Source organism: Leptonychotes weddellii, chromosome 7, assembly GCF_054177405.1.
Source record: "Leptonychotes weddellii isolate Sample4059 chromosome 7, ASM5417740v2, whole genome shotgun sequence".
Classification (NCBI taxonomy): Eukaryota; Metazoa; Chordata; class Mammalia; order Carnivora; family Phocidae; genus Leptonychotes; species Leptonychotes weddellii.
This window is the reverse complement of record NC_138375.1, coordinates 74,074,827-74,101,685: the sequence shown is the minus strand read 5'-3', so window position 1 is coordinate 74,101,685 and position 26,859 is coordinate 74,074,827. Positions and strand designations below refer to the sequence as shown.

The following is a 26,859-nucleotide window of genomic DNA, read 5'->3' as shown; positions in this document are numbered from 1 at the left end:
GGAGAGGCTCCGCGCGGCGGTCAGAACCTTGGCTGGCGCGAGAGCGTTACGCGGATTCCGCGGCTGGCCGGTCTTGCGGAGGCGGGGCGAGGAACTCGAGGAAGGTAAGTCCTGTTCTCGCGCGGGGTTGGGCGGGGCTCGCGAGCGCCGCTGCTTCCGGCTGGACGGCCGGCCTGAGCTCTGGCTTCCGGCGGCGGCGGCGGCGGCGGCGGCCTGGGGGAGTCAAGGGGCTGTTGTCGGTCTTTGCTCCCGGCTCTTCTCAGGAAGGGCACGCGTTCGTTAACCGTTAACCTCCGGGCAGGCTTCCGCCCAGTTACAGCGAGGCCCGCCGAGCTTGTTCACCTTTGAGTCTGGACCCACGCGGGACCCGCCTCCTGGGTGGGGCAGGAGGGGCGTTTTTAAAAACCTAGCTTTCCCGGCATTTGTGCGCGCTAAACCGGCCACGGGGTTTCTGCAGCCCCGGCCGTCGTAGATATTCCTCTCCCGAAGTCTGCAGGTGGAGCAGTCCACCGCATCAGGACAGCCACGCGTAGACTGTGAGACTGTGCTTGTGGTTCCTGAGCGCCTCTCCGTGTAACTACCGTAGACCGTCATTACTAAAATGTTAAATACAGCTTGAAGTCATGCGTTGATAAATTGTCGGAGCTGGAAGGACCTTAGAGATGACAGCTAACATGATTGGAGCGTTTCCCGCGAGCGGGTCCTGCTCTAAAACACTTGATGTATGGTGAAGCATTTATTCCTCACCACAGCCTCTGTGGCCGACCTTTTTTACATGCAGACTGCAGCACAGCAAGATTAAGCAACTTGCCCCAATTCACACAGCAGGGATACAAACCCAGATGAACTCACCTGGTGATCACAGATCTCTAATAGCAGGGACGATGGTAGCGGATCCCAGAGCAGCTACGTGACTTCATATGATTAGGGAACTGTTCCGTTTTAAACATCTGTTGACACAACTCTTGCACATTAGCATTCCTAAATTAAAAAAAAAAAACATTAAGAACCATGTTTGGAGATACACATATATACGTTCACAGATATCTTTTATTTTGCTAAAAGGTTTTGTATCTTTAAGACAGTTTACTTGCAGGCCACATGTTTTTATAAACCTGATTGCTACTTAGATGAAATGTTAAGATTTATATACCAGTGTTCACCGAATTTAGACTCAGAAGATACAGGTATGAATCTTGACTGCTACTTTTATGGTTTTAGGAAACCTTTTGTTAAAGAGGATCCTTTACCTTTAGTTTCCTCATCTGGAAAATAAATAAACTATTTGCCCCTGGGAGGTTTTGCGAGGATTAATGAACTCAGGTATGCAGAGACAAGAAGTTGGCACTCACTGAAGGATAACTAGTTTTACCTACTATTGTTCTGCCATCCAAAGATATAAAACTACTATCTGAGGCATTTCTCTTCTTTGAACTAAAAGCAAGGGTGTCACCCCGGAGTAATGCATTCTGATAATGTCTAGGCGGAGGCCGCAGACTTAGTAAAAGCACCTTTGTCAGAGCTCAAGAGGAGTAACAAGTAAGTTCCTTTAATTTCATGTCTCTTTTGTCTCCAATGTCTTACGGAAACATAATTTTTTTTTAATTCAACCTATGCTGGAAAAGTATTTGATAGAGACTGATGATCCATTTAGCTAATCTGTAATTTTATATGGTGCTAGCACCTTTAGAAACTTATTTGAGGCACAGGCCAAAAAACATTTAAGGGGAAAACGGAGCAAAATGCCTAAATTTTTCAGAAGTAACTTTTCTTCATTTAGCCCCCAAACTGTATAGACCAGTTAATTTTTCACTTTCTTTTTATTTAATTAAGATTCTGCTATCTTAAAGTCGATTCAAAATAGAGGAAATATGTGGGAGCATATGAATAGTGCATCAAAGTAATAGTAATTAAGGTGAACACATTGACTCTTGTTATTGTCTGAATGGACTGTGATATTCACAATACTTAATTAAGAATAATGTGGGTGTTAATTATAAATATTACCAGATATCATAAGTAAATATGACCATTATTTGAGATACGATAATACTTTCCTAAGCAAAATGCAAGAGTAATCATAGTTCTCTGAAACCTTTATCGTTGAGCCCAGCGTTCTCTGCTCATTTCTTATCAGCTCCTGCAAAGTTCACTGCAGTTTTCCTTGGTTGGGGTGCAAACCCTGCTAAAACTCTGTGTTCGAAGAGACTGAAACTTGAAGGATTGTATTTCGTTCTCATTTATTTGGAAATGGGGGAGAACTTAACTTTTGATGCTATTCCACATCTCATGTATTTTGTTACTTGCTTGATACTAGTATTTCTTTTCTAATTTTTTGCCTGGAAAAAGAAAAGTAAATATTCATTTATTTCCTTTTCTAGTACCAAGTTTTAAATAAGCTGAACGAAATTCCTCAAATAGTCCATTCATGGTCTAAGTGCACAGTCACATTTTCTGAGGATAGAAAGTGCCATTTATATCCCCTCTTTCTTGGTTTTTGGATCATTCGCTATATAAATATAAAGTAGGATACAACATTTAACTTAAATGTTAAAAGAGTAATTTTAAATATAAGACTAAATGTAATATTTTGAGACATTTAAGAAAGTCTGTGTTTACTATCACCTTGCTTTTCTTTATAAATTTACTCTATCTGCATATATCCATTATATATTGTTTTGTTTTGCCTGTTTTTGCACTTGGTAAAAATAGAAGCATACTCTGAATTCTTGAAAAAAATGTTCCTTTAAAGTTACATTTTTGAAAGTAATCCAACTTGAGGTACCCAGACATTTTTTACTACTACATAGCATTCCACCGAATGAACATAAGAATTCTGCATTCTACGGTTGATGCATTTTGAGTTTTTTCCTGTCTTTTGCTTGTCTTGTGCATGTCTCCTGGTGTACCTGTGCATGTTTCTCTGGAATATACTTAAAGGGGGATTAATGTATACTTTGGGTACCTGCCAATATCAAGCAAAACAAGATAACTGTTTAGAGTTGTAGTAATCCAGCCTTCTGTCAGCCATAGCTAATCCAGAAAATCATGGCGTAGTCCTCACTGACTTTTTGTAAACATACTATATTTTTGTTTTTCACTGTAAAATAATTTTTAACATTTTTGTTTGAGGATAGTTGACACATGATGTTACATTGGTTTCAGGTGTACAACATAGTGATTCAACTTCTCTATGCATTAAGTGATGCTCACCACAAGTGTAGCTACCATCTGTCACCATACAACACTATTACAGTATTACTGACTATATTCCCTTTGCTGTGTCTTTGATTCTCTTGACTTACTCATTCCATAACTGAGAGCCTGTATCTCCCACTCCCCTTTACCGATTTGCCATTCCCCACTGCTCCCTTCCCTTTGGCAGCCATCGAGTTCTCTGTATTTATAGGTCTGATTCTGCCTTCTGTTACTTTGTCTATTCATTTGACTGAAATCACATGTTATTTGTCTTTCTCAGCTTGACTGACTTATTATGAAATAGTTTTTTTAAAATAGCACGTTCTTTTTTCCATCATTTAAAAAGTAACTAGGTTAGAGCAAAAGTTAACAGTGCAAACTTCAGAGTACAAATTTGACATCTCTGTAATTTCCTAAGCTTGATTTGTGTAATGCTTTCCTTTATACCTTGAATTCAAAGTTCCTTCCTGCCGCTCCTCATCAACACACATGCACACACACAAACATCCCACTTCCTACACCTCAGTTTTAAAGCCCAGGCTTGCATAAGATCTAATATCTATCTTTCTTATGGCTCAGTTACCCTTCTCAAAATAGTAGCCTATAAATTCCTTCTTTCTAAAGCTCACTCCTAACACAGTCACATAGAGATTTTTTACTTCTAAATAATAATTTCTGTTTTACAAACTTATTTTTTAAATGATCCATGCTCTTTTCCTCCCAACATTTCTAGACTTCCAATCAGTTATACAAGATTAAATAAATATTTAGAGAAGCCATCAGAAGGCCTGGAGACTCTTGATGCTGCCACATAACAATTTTCCCTCTTGTTGCAGGGTGGGGATTGGGTCTATAGTTTATAACCATTCTAACCTAGGTTCATCAAGGTCCAAGTGACCTTTTTAAAGAATTGCATATATGTGTTTGTATGTAAAATGTTAAACTCAGACTTGAGTGAAATTAAAAAGGTAGTTTCCTGTTATCAAGGAAAGGTACATCATCATTCTGTACAACTTCCTATGAATATGACAATATTACTGTATTTGAAGTGAACATGGATTTGGAAGGATCATCTTTCAAAATTAGAATATTTGAAGTTGACATGTGATTTATCATTTTGTTAAGTATCTTAAATTATAAGGCAGTTATATTTTGTTTAATATCATGAGCATCCCATGGCAACCATCCTAATGTTTAACACCATCTGGATCTCTACAACTATCATGGGCCATCACTTTGATTCATTTCCTTTTCCTTTTCTATATGTAATTCCTTATCTTGTGTAAGGCAGAGTTGGATGCCTCTCAAGTTATCTGGAACTTTCTTTAGTTTCCCAATCTGATGAAATCCATAAAATAATAAAATTGTTAAAATGGAACTGAAATTGAAAATGTTGAGTAAGACCTAGCCTTGCCACAGCCTTAAGAATAGTTGTTACATTTTGTTTTGGAAAGCTTGTGTCAACATAAACATCTATTGAGATACTATGGCTGGAGAGTTATTTTGGATTGAAAATGATTATATATGGGGGCACCTGGGTGGCTCAGTCAGTTAAGAGCCTGCCTTCGGCTCAGGTCATGATCCCAGGGTACTGGAATTGAGCCCCACGTCAGGCTCCCTGCTCAGCGGGAAGCCTGTTTCTCCCTCTGCCCCTCCCCCTGCTCGTGCTCTCTCTTTCTCTCTCTCTCAAATAAATAAAATCTTTAAAAAAAAAAAAAAAGAAGGCTGGAGGCCCCAAAATATTAAAAAAAATAAAATAAAATGAACATATATGCCATTTTTAAGGCTGACTGGTGCTTAATTTTGAATGTCAAATAATGGCTCCTAAATGTTATACTGTGATGAATACAAATCATTATTTTGATTCAAGGACTGGATCAGGGGTGCCTGGGTGGCTCAATCGGTTAAGGGTCCGACTCTTGATTTCGGCTCAGTTCATAATCTCTTGGTCCTGAGATCTAGCCCCAAGTCAGACTCTATGCTTGGGGTTGGGGTAAGGAGTAGTCTGCTTGAGATTCTCCCTCTGCCCCTCCCCCCTCTCAAATAAATAAAATCTTTTTTAAAAAGAGGACTGGAAAAGACCTATGCAGAGTTGACCCTTGAGCCAGTGTCAATGAACAATATTGAGAGATTTCTTAGTTTTGATTTTTCTCACCGTTCAATTTCTATTTTTGGCCAAAAAAGTATTTAAGAGTCTAATAGGAGACAAACTTTAAAAATACTAGGAAAAGAATAGTAATAATAATTCTGGATATAAACCATTGCTTGGATATTAACCAGTATTTGATTTCTAAGAGAGTGGAGGTTAAGGGAATAAGTGAAATTACAAGGAGAAAGGGGTATAGTGTAGGTCCAGCTCTTCATGAAAGAACCAGTCTTTTGGGACAGTTTCTTAGGAAGCCCACATTTTGTTCATGGATCATTCATTGTGTGACTAGGTGGCCAGTATTAGAATGGATTTTACCTCACTGCCTGCCTTTTTTGCTGGGTTACCACTTACTTGCCATTTGATGAGAATGTAGGATAGAGTAGTGAACAGTGAGTGAATTTCATTTGATTAGCAATCGATTGGACACTCTGCTGGTCTTGGATCTCTTAGACCTCTCCTCATCTGACTTCTAAATGTTGATGTGCCTTGGGAATTGTATTAGACCTGTCTACACTCCCTCTCCAAGTGATTCCATTGAATTCGGTAACTTGACAACTCCCAAATTTATCTCTCCAATGATCCTCAACTCTAGTTTCATATATCCAAGTGTAGACTTGATAGCGCTATCTGAATGTCTCTTAGGTGCCCCAAACTATGTGCAAAATATAGCTAATTCTTGAATTTCCATTTCTGAAAATACCACTTCTTTTTCAGTCTTTCCTGTCACAGTCACAATTTACCTGATTGCACAAAACTAAAACCTGGGAGGCACCCTTATTTATTTTTCTGTATTCCTTTATTCCAGTTCATGAGCCCAACCTCTCTGGACCTCACTCAGTTTACTCACTGTACAATTAAAGTAATACCTTTTTGTAATAATATGTTGGGAGATTGAATGAGTTAAATAAATGTAAAGTCTTTAAACAGTGCTTGACATGTAGTTAGCACAGTGTGATTGTAGCTACTGCTGCTGCTATTGTTGTTATTACTTTTTACTGTTTTACTATTACTCCCCCAACAGAGTCAACACCTTGATCCAAACCACCATATTCTCTCCCATGGACCACTGCAATGGCTTTCTGATTTCTGTGCTTCCTTCTTATTTTGCTACAATCTATTCTCCACACAGCGAGGGCATTCTTTTAAAAATAGATCATGTCACCCTTCCCTGCTTTACACCCTTCAGTGCCTTCCCATTGCTCTTAGAATAAAATCCGTATACAGCGCTGCATGACCTAGCTCCTGTCTGTCTCACCAAGCTCACTCGTTATGCTCCAGTCTCCTATCTGTTCCTCAAATTAACCAAGCCTCCTCCCCCCTACCTCCCCCTTTCCTCAGGCTTTCATGTACCTTCAGCCTGGAATGCTCTTCCTTCAGCTCTTAAAATGTCTAGTTCATTTGCATTGGGGGGAGGGGTTCCAGCTCAACTGTCATTTCAGAGTCACCTCCCCAGTCTTTTCTTTGCAAAATGGCCTCCCCTTTAATCTCTCATATTGCGTAGTCCATTTTCTTCATGGCTATTATAGTACTGTCTAATTATCTCATTTGTGTATTTGTTTACTGGTGTTTGTGGTTGATCTCGCCAACTAGAATATAATATCCAGAGGACAGAGACCTGATCTGATTTACTTCCTTGAAGTGCCAGTCACATAGTACATGTTCAGAAAATATTTATCAAATGAATGATAATCTCTGACAAGGAAAGAGAACTTTGCAAAAGGAGAATCTGAAGATCCACTGTTGAAATTTTTCTTTTGAAATTTTGTAATTCTGTGCTAAAGATTATTTTCAGTAGTCACGTCTTGAGAATTTTGCTTGCTTGCTTTTTAGACATTTATTCCTCTCTAAATAGATTACAGAGAAACTTGTCCATCAGTGACCCAAAGAAAAAAGTAGGTTGTGATTAGATGTTATCATAAGCTTTTATTTTCTTTCATATAATAAAGGGTTGAAGTAGTGCTGGTCCAAGATAATGGTCGAGGTACATATACGATCTCACGCCCAAATGCTGTAGGCAGCCTCTTTCCTGTCCACCATATTGGGGAGTGAGTTTGCCTTATGCCAGTTGTGAAACTGGATATTGTCCAGATGGTTGAAGATTCCCATTCTCCAGCAGAGGGCAGAAACCATGCAGGGATATCCGAAAATGTAATTATTTAAGAAATAAAAAGTAAAGTCACCTGAGTGATCTCAGTTTGTGTCTTGTGATTTTTATTTCACTATGTACAAAGATTCAAAATGTGCTCTTGCCTAGGGAAGAAAGTTCTTTGTCAACTCTAAGATAATATTATACATCATTCTTTACACTTTTTGAAAGTTATAGACCACCACAGTCTCTATCCTGAGACAGGGAAGAAAAGCAGGAATGTTTCCAGAAAATTTGGGATAACAACTCTAATGGAAAGAGGGTGGGGATAAGAAGAAAGATTTGGGGTTAGGAGTGGAGAAAGAAAAAATACAGCAGTTCTTGGCAAAACAGGATATATAGTTTTATTCAGAAACTGTCATAGCATAAAATAAAAACCCCCAAATGGGAGGCCCTCAGGAAAATCCTCTACAAGGCCTGACAGTCCTGACACTGATGTATCTTGATGTTTCCTTCTCACATGGAATTAACAGACTATGACTATGTTCTTAAAGTATATATAAGGTCTCTTTGAAAGGGTTCCTTTCAAAAAAGTAGCCTGAATATCTGCACTGAGAAAAAATATATTTAGAGTACCTGAAAATTCTCTACTAAAACTTCTTTGTTTAGAAATATGGGTTTATATACTTATATAAATTAATTGAAGAGAAAGCCATCTCTTTGCATTCCCAAATAAGGCAGAAGAAACTAATGTTAATTTCTGTCTGAGTTAAGAAAATGAAATGTGCCCATTCATACCTATCTCCTTGTACTAGAATAGTTACCTGATTGATTTCTAAGACTGGCTGTCCACTCCAGGCAAAATCAAATGAGTCTTCTCAACCAAGAGATCCAAGACTATTCAGACTATCAAAGATTCCTACCTTTAGGAGAAGGCTGAAAACAACACTGATAACTGGGTGGTGTTTAGCATTGAAATGATAGGGAATAAAAGAACAGTGAAACTTCAGTCTCTGGGTCTTGGGACTTCTGAAATAATCCATCTTACACATTGAAATGAATCTAAGTCCAGCCTCAAAGTGGGGAGTCTTCCCTAATTTGGGCAAGCTTTAAGAGTCTCTAACTCAAAATCGTGACTAACTATAATTCAGTATTTATGAATGTTTTATTTTTATATAGCTATAAAAAAGCCTCCATCAATCTTAAAGAATTTAAATATAAATATATATATATAAATATATATATATATATATATATAATGATCTCTGTGAGTTAAGTTGTAGCCAAACTTGTTGAAGACTACTTGTTTTTTTTTTTCTTTTGTTCAACTAGCATGGATCTTGATGGCTCTGAACAAGATCCTGAAATGAAGGAATATTCTTCTGTCTATGTTGGCAGAGAAGAGGACATTAAAAAATCTGAAAGAATGACAGCTGTTGTCCATGATAGAGAAGTGGTCATTTTCTACCACAAAGGAGAATATCATGCTATGGATATTCGCTGTTACCGTAAGAGTTTATTTTTCATTTGTAAACCTTGTATATTTGTTTACTAACCACAAAACTATCAAAATTTCAGGCTTTTTTTTTTTCTTAGTGACTAGATGTAATATTCAATTTCTTTTCAGACTCAGGAGGACCTTTACATTTGGGAGATATAGAGGTATGTAAAATTAAATCTATCCTCTACAAATTCACATATTTCTTATTTATATTCTTTATTTCATTCTGTATGCAAAAATAATTTATATTTGGGTTTGAACTGTATTTTAATGCTTTGAGTAGAATTGCTAATATTCCAGGAATTCACAGTCCTGTAATGTAAAGAAAACTATTTCACAGATAAATAGGGGAAGTATGCATGGCTTCTGACCTTGCAATTATACTCTGAGATATCTACCCTACAGATATCATTGCACAAATGTTCAAGTATATATATGGGAGAGGTTTACTGTGGCATTATTTGTTGCAATGAAAAATTGAAGGCAACCTAAATGTTTAACAATAGGAAACAGTTTAAATAAACTGAATAGCCATGCTATGGAAAACTATGTAACAACTGCCTCATTAATTTATGAGGCAGATCTATATGTGTTGGTATGGAGGGATGTCAGCAATATATTTTTGAGTGAAAACAAGTCATAGAATGATAGGTCTAATGAGATCCCACTTTTTAAATAAAAAATAATATTCACTTTGTATTTTATACACTTCTACACAGTTTGAGTTTTTTCAGTGAGTATATATTACATGAATAATGTAGTAAAAATATAAATATGTATATTTTAAAAAGGAAACCACACACTGAAGGCTTATTTGAGGAAGGAATGCGGGAACTTACTTCCTTGCATTCCCAAACTGGCTAGCTGCCTAATTTCTTGTTTTCTACTTCATAAAACTGATCTTTCTCTATTCCTCCCCTTCCCGCCACCCCCCACCCCCGACTGGTACAAAATACAAGGTGAAACTTAGAATTCCACTCTCTATATACTTCATATCTACCTACTTCCACACCTGTCCTCATGTTAAAGGACATATGTGTGCTTAAATAATGAACATGAATTTATGAATTAAGAAAATGTGATGTTTGTTGACTGGTCTGTGGGGGTACAATATCAGTATTACTGCACTTCTGGGGTAGAGAAACAAATGTAAGCACCTGGTGATGATAATGTGAAAGAATTTCCTTCTGTTTTGGACCATAATGAGACCTGTAAGACTTTGCTACTTAAAGTGTGGTCTATAGATCAGCAACATTGGTGTCATCTGGGAGCTTCTTGAAAATACAGAATCTTGTGCCCTACCATCGGACTACTGAATTTAAACAAGATCTGCATTTAAACAAGATCCAGGTGATTCCCATGCTCTTTAAAATTTGAGAAGCACTGACTTAAGACAGTTAAAAAGTTGGGAATTGACTACTTTGGATCACAAATTGCTCTTCAGTTAACATATACACTTATGCCTTTAGTAACCTCTCTTAAATTTATATTTGAAGCTTACCATTCTTCCAGCAGCTAGTGAAAACTCCTTTAGAAGCACTTGATGCCCTTGCCCCATTTCTGTCAAGGAAGTGACATTAACATCTAATAGATAACATCATAGCTTCAGTCACATGGTATAGTTGCCGAGCTCATTTTCTGATAGAGTTCTAACACACTGGGTTTATAATCAAATGCAGTAGGGACTTGATGACTGCTAAGATTAGGTTCTGCCTTATGCTGAATAATTTGTAAATGGAAGGAAAAAAGAGAAGCTGGCCTGTTCTTTAACCTGGCTTTTCTGCAATAGAATCTGTTCTGAGTCTGAGATTTATCGTGAATGTTGGAAATATCAGACTATTAAATCATTTATTTCCTTTCCCAGGATTTTGATGGACGACCATGTATAGTTTGCCCCTGGCATAAATACAAAATTACCTTGGCAACAGGAGAAGGACTGTATCAGTCTATAAACCCTAGAGATCCATCAGCAAAACCCAAGTGGTGCTCCAAAGGAGTAAAGCAGAGGATTCATACAGTGACGGTGGACAATGGGAATATTTATGTGACTCTTTCTAATGAATCTTTTAAGTGTGACTCTGATTTTTATGCCACTGGAGACTTCAAAGTAATTCGGAGTTCTTTCTGATAAAACGATATGGCAATGAAAAATGTTGTGTATGTTTTGAATATATTAGAATAATTGTGCTTCAATACCAAAGAGTATTAATTTTTCCAACATAGGCACATTTATTACTTATCTTTAAAAATCACATAAAGCTGAGCAGTTCAAAAGTATATACGTTTAGTGTGATGGAAGGATTATCATCAGGATCTATAGACTACATTTCATCTAGTCCTCTGGATTGATTGAAACCTGAAGGTTATAGGTTTGGAACATGCATTTTAAGAAGGGTGAAAATATTTGCAGTAACCACAATGAAGGAAAGGTAAAAAATTAGATCTAATAAAATATGGGGGAGGTAATCCCTATTTTGATTAGCAGACTTTATCATGCAAAAGTTTTAATATATACAAACTAAACAGAGTAGCATAATAAACTCTCATCACCCAACTTCAACAATTATCAGCATTCTTCCCTTCTTCTATTCTTGTACTCTTGTTTCACTGATACCTCGACACATTCTCCACCTCCCGCCCCAATTTCGTTGTTATTCTTCCTTTTTATAGGTAAAATTTAAATACACTGAAATGCTTAAATCTCAACTATTCAGTTTTTCCAAATATAGAGTAGACTTTTTACACTTAAAACAATGCCTCCAAAATGGGATCAATTTACAATGCTTCGTTTAAAAATAAGAAACTTATTCAAGAGTTCCATACAACACCCAGTGCTCACCACAAGTGCACTCCTTAATCCTCCTGTACTGCGCATCGAAACCAAATAAATCTTGGCTCAGTTTCTCTCTGGTCAAAGCAAATACTCCCAAAGTAAGGAAGACACACACAGCTGCTGCCCAGCCATGAGAGATGTGAAGTTTCTTATTCAGTGAGCCAAAGTACTTTGAATGTCCTATGTGAAATTTTCAAACAAAGGTTTGTTTTTGTTTTGTTTTGTTTTGTTTTTGAGAATGTTGTGATGTAGTAGAACTAAGTGTTTCATGTAACTTGTTACAGAGAAGAGATAGAGGGTGTTGTTCCTCAGTCCTTTCTGCTGAGTTCACAGGCAGGGTCGATGTTCAATTGGCCCACCCTGCTTTCATAGGCCCGTTATTTATGGCCAGCACTATTCTGGTTGCCTGGTGCCCACACCATACTGTAACACTCTGGGTGCTTATCATCTAAAACTCAGCAGCATATAGTAGAATATAACCATAAGTAGAATAAGAGCCAGGATGATCACATTATGAATTCAGAGTGCGAAAAACTGTCAAAATTGGAATTTTGTCTCTAAGCACAGTAATCTTCTTAGTGGCCTAGGATTGAATTAAAGCCCCAGACCTAATACTGAATGTTCTAGGGGGGCCACCTGGACTCTTTCCCTTGGTTATCGTAAAAATAATAAGTGAATTAAGTACCTATAATTAAGGGTCTGCTTACAGAGGATCCCTTTGCTACATATTATTACAATTCCTTTTCTGATGGAATATGGGTAACATGAGGTGATAGAACACTTGTTACTCATTTCTCAGACTACTAAAAAGCCAAGGTTTGGCTTTTTATAAATACTTTTATGGCAGTAGCTATTTACCAGGTACAGGAAATGTACTACCACTCAATGGGTAAATCCTAGCCTATTATATCAGGTGCTAATCCTCCAATGACCACTCAGGTCATAACACGTGTCCAGAATTTAAGACATGTGGAAGAAACCAAAGTACCCCCTGCAGGCAAAACAGTAGCCCTCATTTGCAGGGCTAGCTACAGAAGAATTTTCTCTCAGGACCCAGAGGCAATAATGAGTAATAAGGACTTGGTTTCTGGTTCTAAATGTGTTCCAACAAATCTGGAAATAAAAAATGTCATGTCATATCCTACCCTCACATATAGAAGTTTTCTATAAGATTTGTAAATAATATTTTGTTTTATAAATTTATTACATCTGAGAATTATAAGTCCTTTATAACTTTACAGATGAGTTTAAAAAAGGATCAGTAATAGGCAGATTCAAACTATGCAGCCTATAGATAGAAAATAAATATCCTTTTATTATCTCTGAAGAAGATATATAGCATTTTGATATGGAGGGTATTTTCCCTCCAGATGAATACAGTTGACCCTTGAACATTGCAGGGGGGGGCGGTACCAACCTCACACACAGCTGAAAATCCACATATAACTTTAGACTCCCCCAAAACTTTACTAATAGTCCACTGTTGACTGGAAGCCTGACTGATTACATACACAGTTGATTAACACATATTTTGAATGTTCTATATATTATATAATGTATTCTTAAGGTAAGCTAGAGAAAATGTTAAGAAAATCATAAGGAAGAGAATATAAATTTCCAGTACTATAATTTATTTATCAAAAATCTGCATGTAAGTGGATCTGCACAGTTCAAACCCATGTTCAAGGGCCAACTGTAATTGGAAAGGTACTTGAAACAGGTCTTTATAAAAACAAATGTATTATAAATATACCCATGTTATAAACGATAGCATAAAGTCTAACCCTCCAAAGGATACACTTTCTTGTTCATTAAAAAATATCATAGTCATACTTCTACATCAAGATTCATTTTATTTTCTCTACCATATAAATACTTGAGAATGACATTTTAGTAGTTCCCCACCCCATTTTTAAAGCAGAGCAGTCAATATATGAAAACTAGTTTCCTGGTTTTGTCAGATGAAATGTGATTAGATAATAACTCTCAAGTTCCACTCAGTGATATTTATGTTCTGATTTGCTCATTCATTCATTTCAGCTGATTGGTCAAACACAGAATGTAAAACCTGGATCTTATTATTCAACTTATTAGCAGGAAGTTTGGGGCAATCTGAAATATTGTCTGGTTTCTCCGGTAATGACCTGTAAGGTTTTGCTCTGATTTCACCTTCAGGAAATGTAGGCTCAGAAAGCACAGGCTCAGAAAAGGCTTTTCTAAGATTTTCACTCTCTTCTCTGTTTTGCCTTATGGATTCTTCTTCTTGGAAAATTTTCTTTACCTTCTCCAGCACAGCATTAACACAGACTGTCTAATAAAAAAATTTTTTGAAAAGTAAAGTTTCTTTTTAAGCTACTGAACTTCTAGTAATAAGTCCAATAAAATGTGTAACATAAAGTCATCAGTCTACTTATTCTAATAAAGAAGCACTTCCTTTCCTGGCACATGATAAACATCAGGAGATTGATTCCTTGTTCTAAATATATTACACCATCATCTAGAAAGAAAATTAAAGCATAGTATGCTTCAATAAAGACATGCTTTACCTCCTTCCCCCCCAATTCATTAAATGTTTTATATCTTTACTCTCTGATTTAATTAAATGAGACTCCTTTCTTCTGGATTAAATGAAACATTTTCTGGGAGTTGGAATTTGTCCTCAAATGTGTTAATATCTCAAAGTAGGTTTCTTGTTTTTACTTTCTCCTGCTACACTTTGCTTATACCTGTGTGTACAATTGAAAGGGCATAAACACATTAGTTAGAATTTAGTAAGCTAGTTGATAAATGATTTCTAAGCAAACACATGGTCCATTTTCCCTCAAAAAATGCCATTCAGTACTTTGAGTGTCAAAACAAAACACACAGAGAAATATAACTGAAAATTGGGAATCAGTAAGAACTATAATGATGAAGATGATGATGTTGCTAAGTATTTAAGGCAAGCAACAAGAATAATAAAATCCATAAAATATGAGAAGACCTAAACTAGTTTATCTTACCAAAGCAATACCTAAAGCTCACATAATAGGCTATAAACTCTTAGAAGGTTTTCCTAAAGAGGACAATAGAGAAAGGATTGAGGGCCTTGGCTGACCAACCTCAATTTCTTCCTGATCTCCTGCCTCCTTTTTTCTTGGCCTGTGCCCCACTATAGAATGAGGGAATACCAGATGCTTTCCTTCATTTCCCTGCAGTTAGTATGTGGTCATGTGACCCTGTTTTAGCCAACAAAATAAAATATATCTGCTGGGGAGGAGTTCAGAAGGGATTTTTGAAGGTTTTTCTCCTATATAAAAAGAAAGACTCTGTCTTTTGCTTCTAACTATCCCCTCCTCCCTGCTTTGGACACCGATATAGATAGGATGCCTGAGCATGAGGCAGCAAGGACCAAAAACAATAAACAAGATAGCACAGGAAAAAGATGGAAAGGCCCTGGGTTCAGATGACATTGTAGATCCACTGTACAAACCTGGGAACCATCTAACTCTAGACTTCTGATTAACTGAGATATTTAAATATCTTCATCAATTAAGACGCTGCCAGGTATTTTTGGTTACTTGCATCCAAGTATATCCCAACCTAGAGCTATAAACCTTCAGGTCCATCACTTCCAGCTGCAAACAGCTTCATCCATTTATCCCCCAGTAGGATCATTTTCTATGTATGCCTTGTTGTGAAAAAAGATTAGGGGGGCACCTGGGTGGCTCAGTCTGTTAAGTATCCAACTCTTGATTTTGGCTTAGGTCATGATGTCAGGGTCGTGAGATCGAGCCCCCTGTGGCGGGATCCAGGCTGGGCATGGAGCCTGCTTAAGATTCTCTCTTTCCTCCCTCTGCCCCTCCCCCTGCTCGCCTTCTCACGTACATGCTCTCTCTCTCTCTCCCTTTCCCTCCCCCCGAAACAGATCAGGAAGCCTTGTCCTATTTGATATATTTCTTCTTCCCTCACCTACAAAATTTTATCTGTGCCCATTCTAACCACTTCTACCCCAGTCACAGAAAATGAAGGGTCTTGATCGAGGTCAGTGTCTCTGTGTTTATTTTTAATCCGTACCCTGCCTCTTCTCTACAATTATTCCATGGCTTTTCAGCCTCTCCTTCTTGACTGCCTCTTGCCCTGAAACTTCTAATGTGCTCAAGTATCTTCCATCTTAAAATAAAAATCCAAGGCACCCTGTTTCTCTCTTGACTGCTATATATGCTTGCTTTTCTTGATCAAACCAGGGTCTATATTCATGGCTTTAATTTTTATCATCTCCTCTTCACTGAAACCTGCTTATTTCTGTCTTCGTTATTCTATCACACCACTGAAATAGTTACAAGATGGTTGACTCCAACATCTTTACTATTAGATCTTTATTTTACTTGACTTTTTCTGCTGGTAATTGACACTTAACTGCTCACAACTTCCTGAGTCTCTATTTCCTTAACACTTTCTCTCCTGATTCTCTTCCTACTTTTCTGATTATTGCTTCTTTGTCTCTTTCATGGATTTCTTGTTAGCTCACCTTAAATGTTGCTGTTTTTTACATTTCTGTTGATTTTCCACTCTTTTCACTTCCAGACTTTCCACTCTTTCCACAATGGTTCCACTCACAGGACATTAACTTCCAACATATAATTATTTGCTTTCAAAATCATAATCCCAGCCCTGACCTCTCCTAGACCTTGGGTGCATACATGACCAATTATCAGGTCACCAAAAAATTGTTTCTAATACCTACATAGAAAGTTTATAGAATGACAAGTCATGTGGGATGATTTCAAAAGCCTTCAAGAAATTAGAGTTTAATTTAGTTTTAGTCTAATTTGTTTTATTTTCACAGCTATTTCATCTCACTCATTTTTTGCAGCATATTTGCATCCTAGTTCAGTTGGATGTCATTTTTGTATGAGATTCACATTTAAGACACTGAGCACTTCTCAAAAATTTTAAACACTTGCAAAATATAAGTTTGCAAAAAATGTAAGTTCTTTTTAAAACTATGGATATGTTTATAAAAGTAAGTTCCTTTACTTTTTTTTCAAGGATGTCTTGGCTATTCTTGACCTTTTTCATTTCCATGTAAATTTGAAAATAAACTAGTCAACTTACACACCTGCTCATATTTTAATTGGGACTGCAATTAATCTATAGATAATGGGGAAAACTTAGTCTTTATTATTGTGTATCTCAATATGATAAAAAATATTAACAAAAATGTGTAAGACCTCTAACAAAAAAGCCATAAGAATTATTAAGAAAAATTAAAGAAGACCTAAATAAATAAAAGGATATACCATGCTCATGGATTGAAGGGAGGACTTATTCTACTAGTTATCAAGATTTATAAAGCTCTTGGAAATAATGCAATGTTGAATCAGTGTAAAAATAGAGAAATAGATTAATTGAATAGAACAGAGAATCTATAAATAGACCTACATATATAAAGACACTTGATTTATGATAAAAGAAGTGTTCTGGGGCAATAGGAAAAGTTTTTTCTCCCCAGTAAATTGAGTTGGATCAATTGGATACCTGTAGAGGAAAAATTTGTCCCTTACCTCATACCAATTCCGGATGGATTATAAATCTAAAAGTGAAAGGTAAAATAATAAACTTCCTAGACTATATCAGAGGGAACAGTTTCATGACCTTGGATATAGGTCAAGCTGCCCTAATTAAGACATAAAAAGTACTTAATATAAAGAAAAGATTAATACATTGGACCACATTAAAATTAAAAACTTCTGTTTTATAGACACTGCTAAAAAGGTGAAAGGAAGTCACAGAATAAAAGAAATAACCAAAAGAAGGTTTATGCATAGAGTATATTTTAAAAGTACAAATCAATAATAAAAAAGATAGAATAGAAAAACAGAAGAGACTTTAACAGAAATTCACAAAAGAAGATCCCAATGTCCACTTGATGCATAAAAAGGAACTCAGTCTGATTAATAATCAAGGAAATGTAAATTAAAGCACAATGTGATAATACTACATACTCACAAGAATGGCTAAAATGGAAAAGACTGACAACAGCAACTGTTGGACAGTATCTACTAGAGATGAACGTGTGCATATTCTGTGGTCCAGAAATTTTACTAAAACATATGTACAAGAATATTCATAGAAACCATATTCACAATTGCCAAAACTGTAAATAATATAAAATTTCAACCATAGTGTGGATAGTGACTTATATATATTGAACATATATGTATTCAATCAATGAAATACTATACAGCAGTGAAAACCAACAACTATTGCTATAGGCAGTGAATGAATTTCATAATGATAATTGAGCAAAAAAAGACCAATATAAAAGAATATATATGATTTCATTTATATACAATTTATACTGTCTATGGTATTAGAAGTCAAAATAGTGGTTACCCTTTATAGAAGAGGTTCATGATTGTGAGGAAAGCGAGAAAGAGGTTTCTAGAATGATGGTTACATTTTGTTTCTTGATGTGTGTGGTAGATAAATAGATTTTGTGATAATTCATCAAGCTGTGTACTTTTCTCTCTGTGTATTATACTTTTTTAAAAAAAATTTAGAGGTAAGTATAAATGGCAATGGATTAAAAGAAAATAACCCCTTATAATTTATAAAATCCTTTATATTTTTGTCACACTTTGTTTTTATCTTATTTTATTTTATTTTAATTTTGAGAGAGAGAGAGAGCACACATGTGAAAGGCAGGGGAGGGGCAGAGGAAGAGTGAAAGAGAGAATCCCAAGCAGGCTCCACGCTCAGCGCAGAGCCTGATGCGGGGCTCAATTTCACAACCTTGAGATCATGACCTGAGCTGAAATTAAGAGTTGGATGCTTAACCAACTGAGCAACCCAGGTGCTCCTTTTGTCACACTTTGTAATGAACACTTTTGAATTACAGCACTTGCAATTCAAAATACACTAATATTTGTGTTCCCCAATATCATAGACTTAAATGATGGAATACTGAACTTTAGCCAACCATGGCACAATGGCTGAAACAAAACAACCGTAGCTAAGTGAAAATAAAACCAAAATGTTTTGACCAAATTATAATAAACTTTATAAAAATCATTTTATTCAAGTAAATTTGTTTTTGGTGGATTGACTTGCCTCAGAAATGGGTTGACTTTACCTCAGAGAAGTAATTTTTTTTAGAAAAGTAAGTTTTTAATGTAAAATTATTTGTGTAACAAGAGAACAGTAGCTTGGTTTATGAATTTATAATATATCTATAACATTACATGAAATAAGTATATTTATATCTAGATTCTAATAATTTTAACTTACCAAATAAATTAGTGCTGCATATGAAGCATACATTATGCTAGTTAAAGCAGTCTTCGCTGGAAAAGAAATCATTTCAAACAAAGAACCGCTTCTGACCTGCAAAAACAGAAAAAGAGTTTTCTTATTATAATAAAAGTTTTCAATGTGACAATGTTAAATTTTACAATGTTACTGTAAAATGAGAATTTAAATATTTCTTTCTAAAGAAAGTCATCTGCTGGGTCTATCTTTTTTCACATCCCGAAAATATATTGGCTTATTTACGTATTATTTTTTTTACAAAAAGGTACTTTCTTTTGCTATGACAGATCTATAAAAACCTTGCATTTCCAAAATCTAAATTATTTTAACTTTTTTACATTTAACAAGTGTGCTCACTAGAGGGTGCCACTGTGCATGTTAGAAAAACAGCACTGGGTGTTAAACGCAATGAATCATGGAACACTACATCAACAACTAATGATGTAATGTATGGTGATTAACATAACATAATAAAATTTAAAAAAATAAAATAAAAAGCACATATACAAACAAAAAAAAGAAAAACAGTCTTTTCTTTGTTCAAATTCCTGTAATCATCCTTTACTAAATTATTCACCTCTTCATTAAGCAAACAGCAATCGAAATACTAAGCATTTCCTGCAGATTAATGACCTGATTGGAAATGTTAATCATGAGACTGCTGAAGGCCAGCATTCACCTTAGATGATCATTAAGCTTCAGGAAATGCTCTGTGCTCACATCCAGCAGGCTTTTTTGAAACCGAGAAGGTTTACACCAATAATGAATTTGTCTCTCAGAAGTTTCTAGTTTCTGGTAATAAGCATCTCTGCCTCAGACATAAGAGAATATATTTAGTTTAAGGGATTAGACTCTCTTCGAGGTCACCTCTGTTCCCTTGAGTAGGATATGAAAGGAGGGCCTTGGGAAAAACATTCCCTTCCCATTCAGCAGTGAAGTGGCAGTTAGCCATGCTCCTCTGAACTAAGTGCCAAGACACTCAATGGCTTCAATAACTCCCAAAGGGACAGGCTGCAGCTAATAAAATCATGTAAATGCACAGTAAAAAATGCATAAAAACTAGAAAGAACAGTATGTATGTGTACATTAAAGTTAGTAAGGACATTGAAAAATTGAAAACTGGTAGCAGAATGGTTAGGTGAATTAAGCTCTATCCACTCAATGGCATATTGCAGCCTTTTAAAAGGTGCTTCTGAAGAATGCGTAATAACGTTTTATTGAACAAACATTTGTATGGCACTGTGTTGTAAGTGCCTGTTGCAGTATATTCAGTTTTCGCTCACTGCTGCCACTGCTGAAGGAAGAACAAAATTGCCCATCACGATTTACCTTCTTCTCTCTTAAGTGATTTATGTAATGCTGAAGCCAAGAATACCATCTAGCCTACCAGCTAAGAGAGGGAGGTGGAGGGGGAGATCAGAGGAGGGAGGCATTCCTTCTTATTCCTTGTCTTCCAGGCCATACTGACTCCTAGATATGGGAATAGGTAGGGGCAGTTTTAGCCCACTCTCTCCATAAGTTGGTCTGGAAAACTTCCCAGAGTTCCTGACCTCTGGAAAGAGTTTCCAGGAACTGAAGCAGCTGCTTGCTGCTCTTTCCATCTTGCTAGAAGAGTCAAATTGATAGCATGCTTTTGAATCCCACTATTAGACTACAGGGAGACAGACAAGTACAGAGCAGATGCTAGGAAAGAAAGCAGATATATTCCAACAAAATGCCTCCTAGGAGAGTAAAAGATTCATGAGTTTGTGAATATATGGATGTGCAGTAGGAGGTCCATATTCAGTAACTGGTAGGCCATATACAATAAAAATAAAAGTGGTGTCTGCATGCATGAGAAATTACTCTGTTTCTGTTTCACCGCATCTTTTTTTTTTTCACATTTTGTCCTTCACCTGAAGTAATTAAAACTGATTACTTTTCAAAGTTTCAAAATAAATTATATATCTGATACAGGTTATGCTTCTGAATGATGAATCTGTATATTGCCTAAGGGTCACTTTTCCACCATTTTAATGCTTTTAATAAATACTTGCTATTCCTGTAACAAATCATTCCTGTAGAAAATACATTTCCTCCAAAATTTATGTGGCTACTGGCAAGTAGCCATTTTTCAATTTTATGAGCTACTTCCAATACATGTTTTTCATATTATAAACCACCCTGTTTCATTTTTGGCTTGCTATAAGCAGGAATAGTGTATGGTAAAACAGATAAATCGGAGAGAATTGTAAATCAAAGAATGTATTTAGTTCATCTCAACCAATTAAAAAAATTTATCTGAACTTATATTAATTTTATTTACATATTTAAGTTAAAAGAATGTTGATATCAATATTATACCCATATATTCCTTTTTAAAATTTTTAATATTAATATATATGTATATATAAGATATGTGGATATGTTATATGGTCATACTAACATCTCAGATACATAGATGTTTCAACAGTAAAAACATTTCAATCTTTAACAAAATTTCTTTCACATAATTTTGAGTTCCACCTCTGTCACATAACTTTGACGTCTCATCTCATAAAAGAAGTATCTGTGTTTATCTTATTTTCATTAAAATTGAGATAAATCACAAAAAAGCAAACCATAAGCAGTTTAGAAAATAATAAAGATCCACCTATAGATGACTCGAAGTTTAAAGAATCACCAGGCCCAACTTAGTTTATGTTGTTCCCAAAACCACCTTGACAAAGGATAGTAGGGGAGTAATAGAGAAACCTTAACTCAGTGATTCACAAGTGTTGCAAGAAGCATTAACTGGTTAATAGGCCCAGAAAAAAAGTATTTCCTGTAGGTTTGGAAAAGTTACATGACCCTGTCTCTGCTTGAGCAACCCACAGTACTCATGAACCCAGGAAGGACTCCTAGCAGTCCAAAGTAAAGAAAGCTTTTGGACTTCGTTTATTCCAGTATTACTATCCTGTGGAACATTGTTCTTGAATAAGCTCTTACTCACATGGTCCTATAAAAGCTTAAATGTCCCAATCTCTTGGCCAACCTGGAGAAGTTATGTCTTCAAGATTCCAGGGATTCTACTTTCCAGGAATTGTCCTTTTTCCCCAGGTCTTAAATTATACCACCCAAGATAACCTCATGGCAGGCCCATCGAGAACCTATAGAAGTTCTTGATATTTTTGAGGTTTACATATACATTTTTTTACACAAAATATGTGAGGTTTGAGTTTAAACCCCAGTCTACGTTGAAGTGTTGGGGGTGAGGAAGAAACTATACTTAGAGAAGTGTCTGATCTTCATCCTGAAAAAGGGAGCACAAGTTCACTGGGATCCATGTAAATCACAGGCATTGTAGATGGTGAGGGTTTTCTTCACTTTTGCCCGTATCTGGCCTACACCACTCCACAGTGCCTGTACAAAGGAGAAACAGTCATCTCTAATGCCACTATAAGGAAGATTGTGACATATATAAGGAAGATTGTATCATAGCAAGAGCTCCTGTGGCCCTGCATTGCCCTGCCAAAGTCAACAACTACGCCTGGGAGCTGACGTGTCTTGGCTGAAGTCAGCATTCAAGCTGATTATCTAGGTCACTGCAGCCTAGAGCAGCTGCAAGCTTTACTCATCCAGACAGCTTCTAAGGCTAAGCAGATGCACCATTCTTTAAGTACTGATGCTGGGGATGTTGAAAACCACCAAGAAATGATCTAACCAGAGTTTTCCATTCCCGAGGCCCTTTTAGAACTAGCAGATGACTTGCTATAATCTCAGCCCTGCATAAACTGGAAGGGTTTGAGAAACAACCCGACTCAGCACCCATAAAGACAGGTGCAAAGGAAGTCTCTTTTAACAAGCTGGAGAGGATTGACTCCAACTATGTGCTCATGTTAAAACAAGCCTTTAGGATCTCTTCAGGTCACTTGTATCAGTTGGGTCTTTGGATAGTTCATATTGGGCTCAATATCTTTGAATATGCTAACATAAATAGGACTTGCTCTAGGGCTGAGCATATAATCAGAAAGCCTTGCGCATATTGTCAAGGAGCTCCTGTAACAACATTCATACTCTAATTATCTTGAGGAAGACTATTACTGTATGCTTCATCTCAGACGACATCAGGGGGCTGAACTACTATCCTAGTCATAGGTAGTGTCCTAATGAAAATGCTCCTCTATTACCTGTTCTTGAGGGAGTAATCTGCCTGACTGGCAACCTCAGCTACATAATATCCAACAGAGTTTTGGTAGAACCATTTAAGGTGCTCTAGGTACACAAGTATCTTTCTATCATTAATTATCCTCAGATCAGTGAGAAGTCAGACATATGAAGAGGATCTTTAACACCTCCAGATAGGTTAACTAGGCTGCTTACCTTCCTATATAAAGTGATGTCCTCCATGCATCTACAAAGCATATCCCCTTGCATTAGCAATTTCAGATTTCAATCCTTTTACTTCTGCACACCATAAAGTTCCACTTTGACAGAGGCAGCCTGACAATCCTTGAAGGAATTCATGCTGGAAGCTACTCTGGGTAAGCTAACCTCTGTCACTATGGAAAGACAGCCAAGCAATGTATGTGCCAGGGCTGGTGTAGCTCCCTCATGCTATGCCACTTATCTCCCTGGATAGTGGCACTGGTACCCTGGATAGGCTCCATTCACAGACCAATCCTTTGACCTCCACCACACCTCTTACATTACTCTGTTGTTCCTTTGACTCTCCAGGCCATTATCTTCACTATTTGTACTTCTATTCCTTCTTCACTGGGAATTTTATATCTGAGATATGTTGTTTTCTTGCTTGCTACAACATAATTCCTCTCCGTAGGAATTCTGATTCTCCACCCTAGCTAATACATATTATCCAAGTAAAGCTTATTCCTCATTCCTAACTCCCAAGGACCCTGGAACCTCTGACCTGAGACTGTTCCCACTTGTCTCACTCTAGCCATATGGAACTGCTTACATTTCCTAAATAAGTTATGCTCTCTCTGACCTCAACATCTTAATATACAATGTTCACTTCTGGGAATAATTCTCCTACTTCTTCATTTGGCTAATATCTCCTCTCTCAAGATCCAGTATTATCTTCTAGGAAGCCAACGCTGACTATTCTGTGGAATTATATGCCCCTTGTTGATGCTTCCATAGTACACTTTGCACACTCTGATCATGCACTTGCTGCACTCCACTGACACTGCTTACTTGCCTATCATCCACACAGTCCATATAGGGCAAGAGCAAGACATCTATGAATCCTAGTATCTAACCTAGTGATTTTACATGTATATGTTCAATAAATATATGTTGAATAAATGAAAAAGTAGAATAATACATCACTTCCAGAAAGAAATGTAACGATCTTAAATTAAAATTCATAAAAGATACCAGATGAAGGACATCTGGTTCCAGTAGTAGGGCAGACTGAGCTAATGTGGAACCCTGTGGAAATTCTACGTAAATACCCCTAGAAATTCTATATAAAATCAAACACCAAAATGTAATACAAGACTGAGTTTACAAAAAAGAAGAGAAGGAAAAAAGAGGGAGGGAGGGAGGGGTGGGAGAGAAAGGAAGGAAGGAAGGAAGAAAATTTCCCTGTGCCAGGAACTAAAAGGCGGAGCAATAAGTGTGTGAGTATATGTCCCAGGAAGTATCAAAAAGAGATAAGCAAAAGGAAAATATGAGTAAAGTAAATAGACATAAAGAATATGTTTAATAGATATGTTTAATGGATACTCCAGAAGTATGTTTAATAGATACTCCAGAAGAGATTAGAGAAAATGAGAAAGAGGTAATATTTGAACAAACAATGGCTAAGAATTTCCCAAAACTGAAGAAATTATCCTTAGATTCAAGAATCACTATGATTCACAAAAAGCATTTTGACAACAGCTAATAAAATTGAAGATATGCATCCCTTGTGACCCAGTAATCCCTCTTCTAGATGTATACCTGGAGAATGTCTCTCACACACAGATAAGGAGTCATTTACAAGAGTGTTCAATGAAATACTGTTTGCAAAACAAACAAAAAAATTGGAAACTAAGTTGCCCATCTGCCCAATAATAAACTTTTTTTTCTTACAATGGGATATGACAAAGAAGATTAAAATAATAAACCATAGCTACACATTCAAAAATGTTGAGTGAAAAAAAGAAAGTTTCAGAAGGATGAGTACAGTATAATATAATATATATAAATTTTAAATATATGGAGAATAATAGATGTATATAAATGTAGTGAAACTATAAAAGTATGCACACAAATGCTCACATCAACCTCAGGAAAATGATTACCTTTGGTAGAGAAAAAAGTGGGGGCTGGATCAGGACATGGTTAATTATATTTCTTTTTATAAAGGAGATATCAAAATCTATATTGCAAAGTATTACTACCAATTTACATTTGGATGAAACTTCTGATACACTGCCTTTAAAATGTTTTGAAATATTTTATTGATAAGAATTTTAAAAATTAAAGCTAGATTCTAAGACAATTAGAGCAAGAGCAAAGGAGAAGAAATTTCATGGGTGTTGATTTTGAACTGATGTCACAGAGACAGTCACAGTCAGCATATGGACCTTAGACAGGTCATTTATTCCCACCCCCTGCTTCTTTCACCTCAGGTTCCTGGAATAAGTTATCACAATTAAGCTCTCAATTTACCTGTGAAACCCACTGTCAGTCAGGACAAAAAGGCAAATGCGTTGTGTTTTTCAGTTCTCATGACTGGATAAAAGGAAACATAAATTCATCTGGAAAGATGATTATTTTCCTGCCATTGAATTTTCATGAGTACTGGGAGGCAATTCTCTGTGGATGTCTCTCTTTCCTGTACAGATTGGGCTTTCTGAGCAAAGGACATGGTTGAATAACAAACAGCTTTAGAAGCTAGAGAAAGTATATTCCTCTGGAGAGATCTAGAGACGTACTTCCCAAGACATGTCACAGGGCACTAAAGAGAAAGCCTGCTCCTTAAACCCTCTAGAAACATTTACTTCTCTCCCCCAACCCCCTCTTACTTTTTCTCCCTTTGTCTCTCTGTCTCTGTCTCTCTCTCTCAGGCTGGGCCAATGGGCCAGCACTCCTATAAAAGCTGAGTCGCCAAATTTCAGGCTCCTGTGCTGTGCTGTGATGCAACTCACCACGCTCGGCTCTTGTCACATTGCCCTGTGGGACCTGAGGGCTTAGCTATTGCTCTGACTGCTGCTTTGCAGTTAATAATAAACACTCTCTGTCTCTGATTCAAGGGAGTCGTGGGTCTTCTATCGGTGTGTGTGTTTGTACAGCTGTGGCAGGCGAACTTGTTAGCTCGTAAATAGTGTAAAATCTCAGATTCTTCAGTGCTGACTTAGGAAAGAGAAGCAAAAGGAAAGACTGAATGACATAATGGACAGTGTCTTTAAATGTGATTCTATAATACATACAGAAATATTCTTCAAAGGACATTTCTTATATCAACCCTCTATAAAAACTGTGGGTTAATAATGCAAGGAAAGAAACATCAAGGCAAAACGTTTGTTTTAGCAATGTATTTCAGTGGATATTATACAGCTCAGCTGTATTTCTTTTTGACAACCTAAAGATACAGGAATAAGGTTTATACTGCTTAGAGAATGAAATCAGTAACAAACACAAAGCGTTTTTTACTCTTTCAAACATCAAGTATTATAAGGGAGCCTTTTATAATTGCTATCTCAGGCAATTCATAGTTGAACCCATCCCATGATTTCTGGAAATGTTAAAAATCTTTGATTAAAGAGAGATTCCTATGTAAAGGATAGTTTGTTGATTTTAGCCACCCGTCATCCATTTTCTCATCTTTT

The 26,859-nt window shown here is 36.6% G+C and overlaps 2 protein-coding genes across 5 annotated transcripts in view; one reads left to right on the top strand and one right to left on the bottom strand.

Moving 5' to 3' along the window:
• On the top strand, nucleotides 1-11,085 carry RFESD (Rieske Fe-S domain containing). 3 transcript variants are annotated; one of them, XM_081826544.1, is made up of 5 exons: nucleotides 187-378; nucleotides 1,484-1,539; nucleotides 8,766-8,941; nucleotides 9,061-9,095; nucleotides 10,799-11,085. In XM_081826544.1, the coding sequence occupies exons 3-5, from the start codon at nucleotides 8,767-8,769 to the stop codon at nucleotides 11,060-11,062; spliced, it is 474 nt and encodes a 157-aa protein (XP_081682670.1). In that variant the 5' UTR covers nucleotides 187-378; nucleotides 1,484-1,539; nucleotide 8,766; the 3' UTR covers nucleotides 11,063-11,085. The 3 variants fall into 3 exon arrangements, with proteins under 3 accessions (XP_006739904.1, XP_081682670.1, XP_030890941.1); XM_006739841.3 differs by lacking the exons at nucleotides 187-378; nucleotides 1,484-1,539 and adding an exon at nucleotides 1-104; XM_031035081.2 differs by having other exon boundaries at nucleotides 187-1,539.
• Nucleotides 11,086-11,162: 77 nt separating this feature from the next.
• Nucleotides 11,163-26,859, bottom strand: part of SPATA9 (spermatogenesis associated 9) — a 73,821-nt gene continuing 58,124 nt past the window's right edge. For both annotated transcript variants that reach the window (XM_081826541.1, XM_081826543.1), the window contains 2 exons: nucleotides 19,040-19,135; nucleotides 11,163-14,078 (listed from right to left, as the gene is read on the bottom strand). In XM_081826541.1, the coding sequence (XP_081682667.1) occupies nucleotides 13,791-14,078; nucleotides 19,040-19,135 (384 nt within the window). In that variant the 3' untranslated portion in view covers nucleotides 11,163-13,790. The remainder of the gene's footprint in view (nucleotides 14,079-19,039; nucleotides 19,136-26,859) is intronic.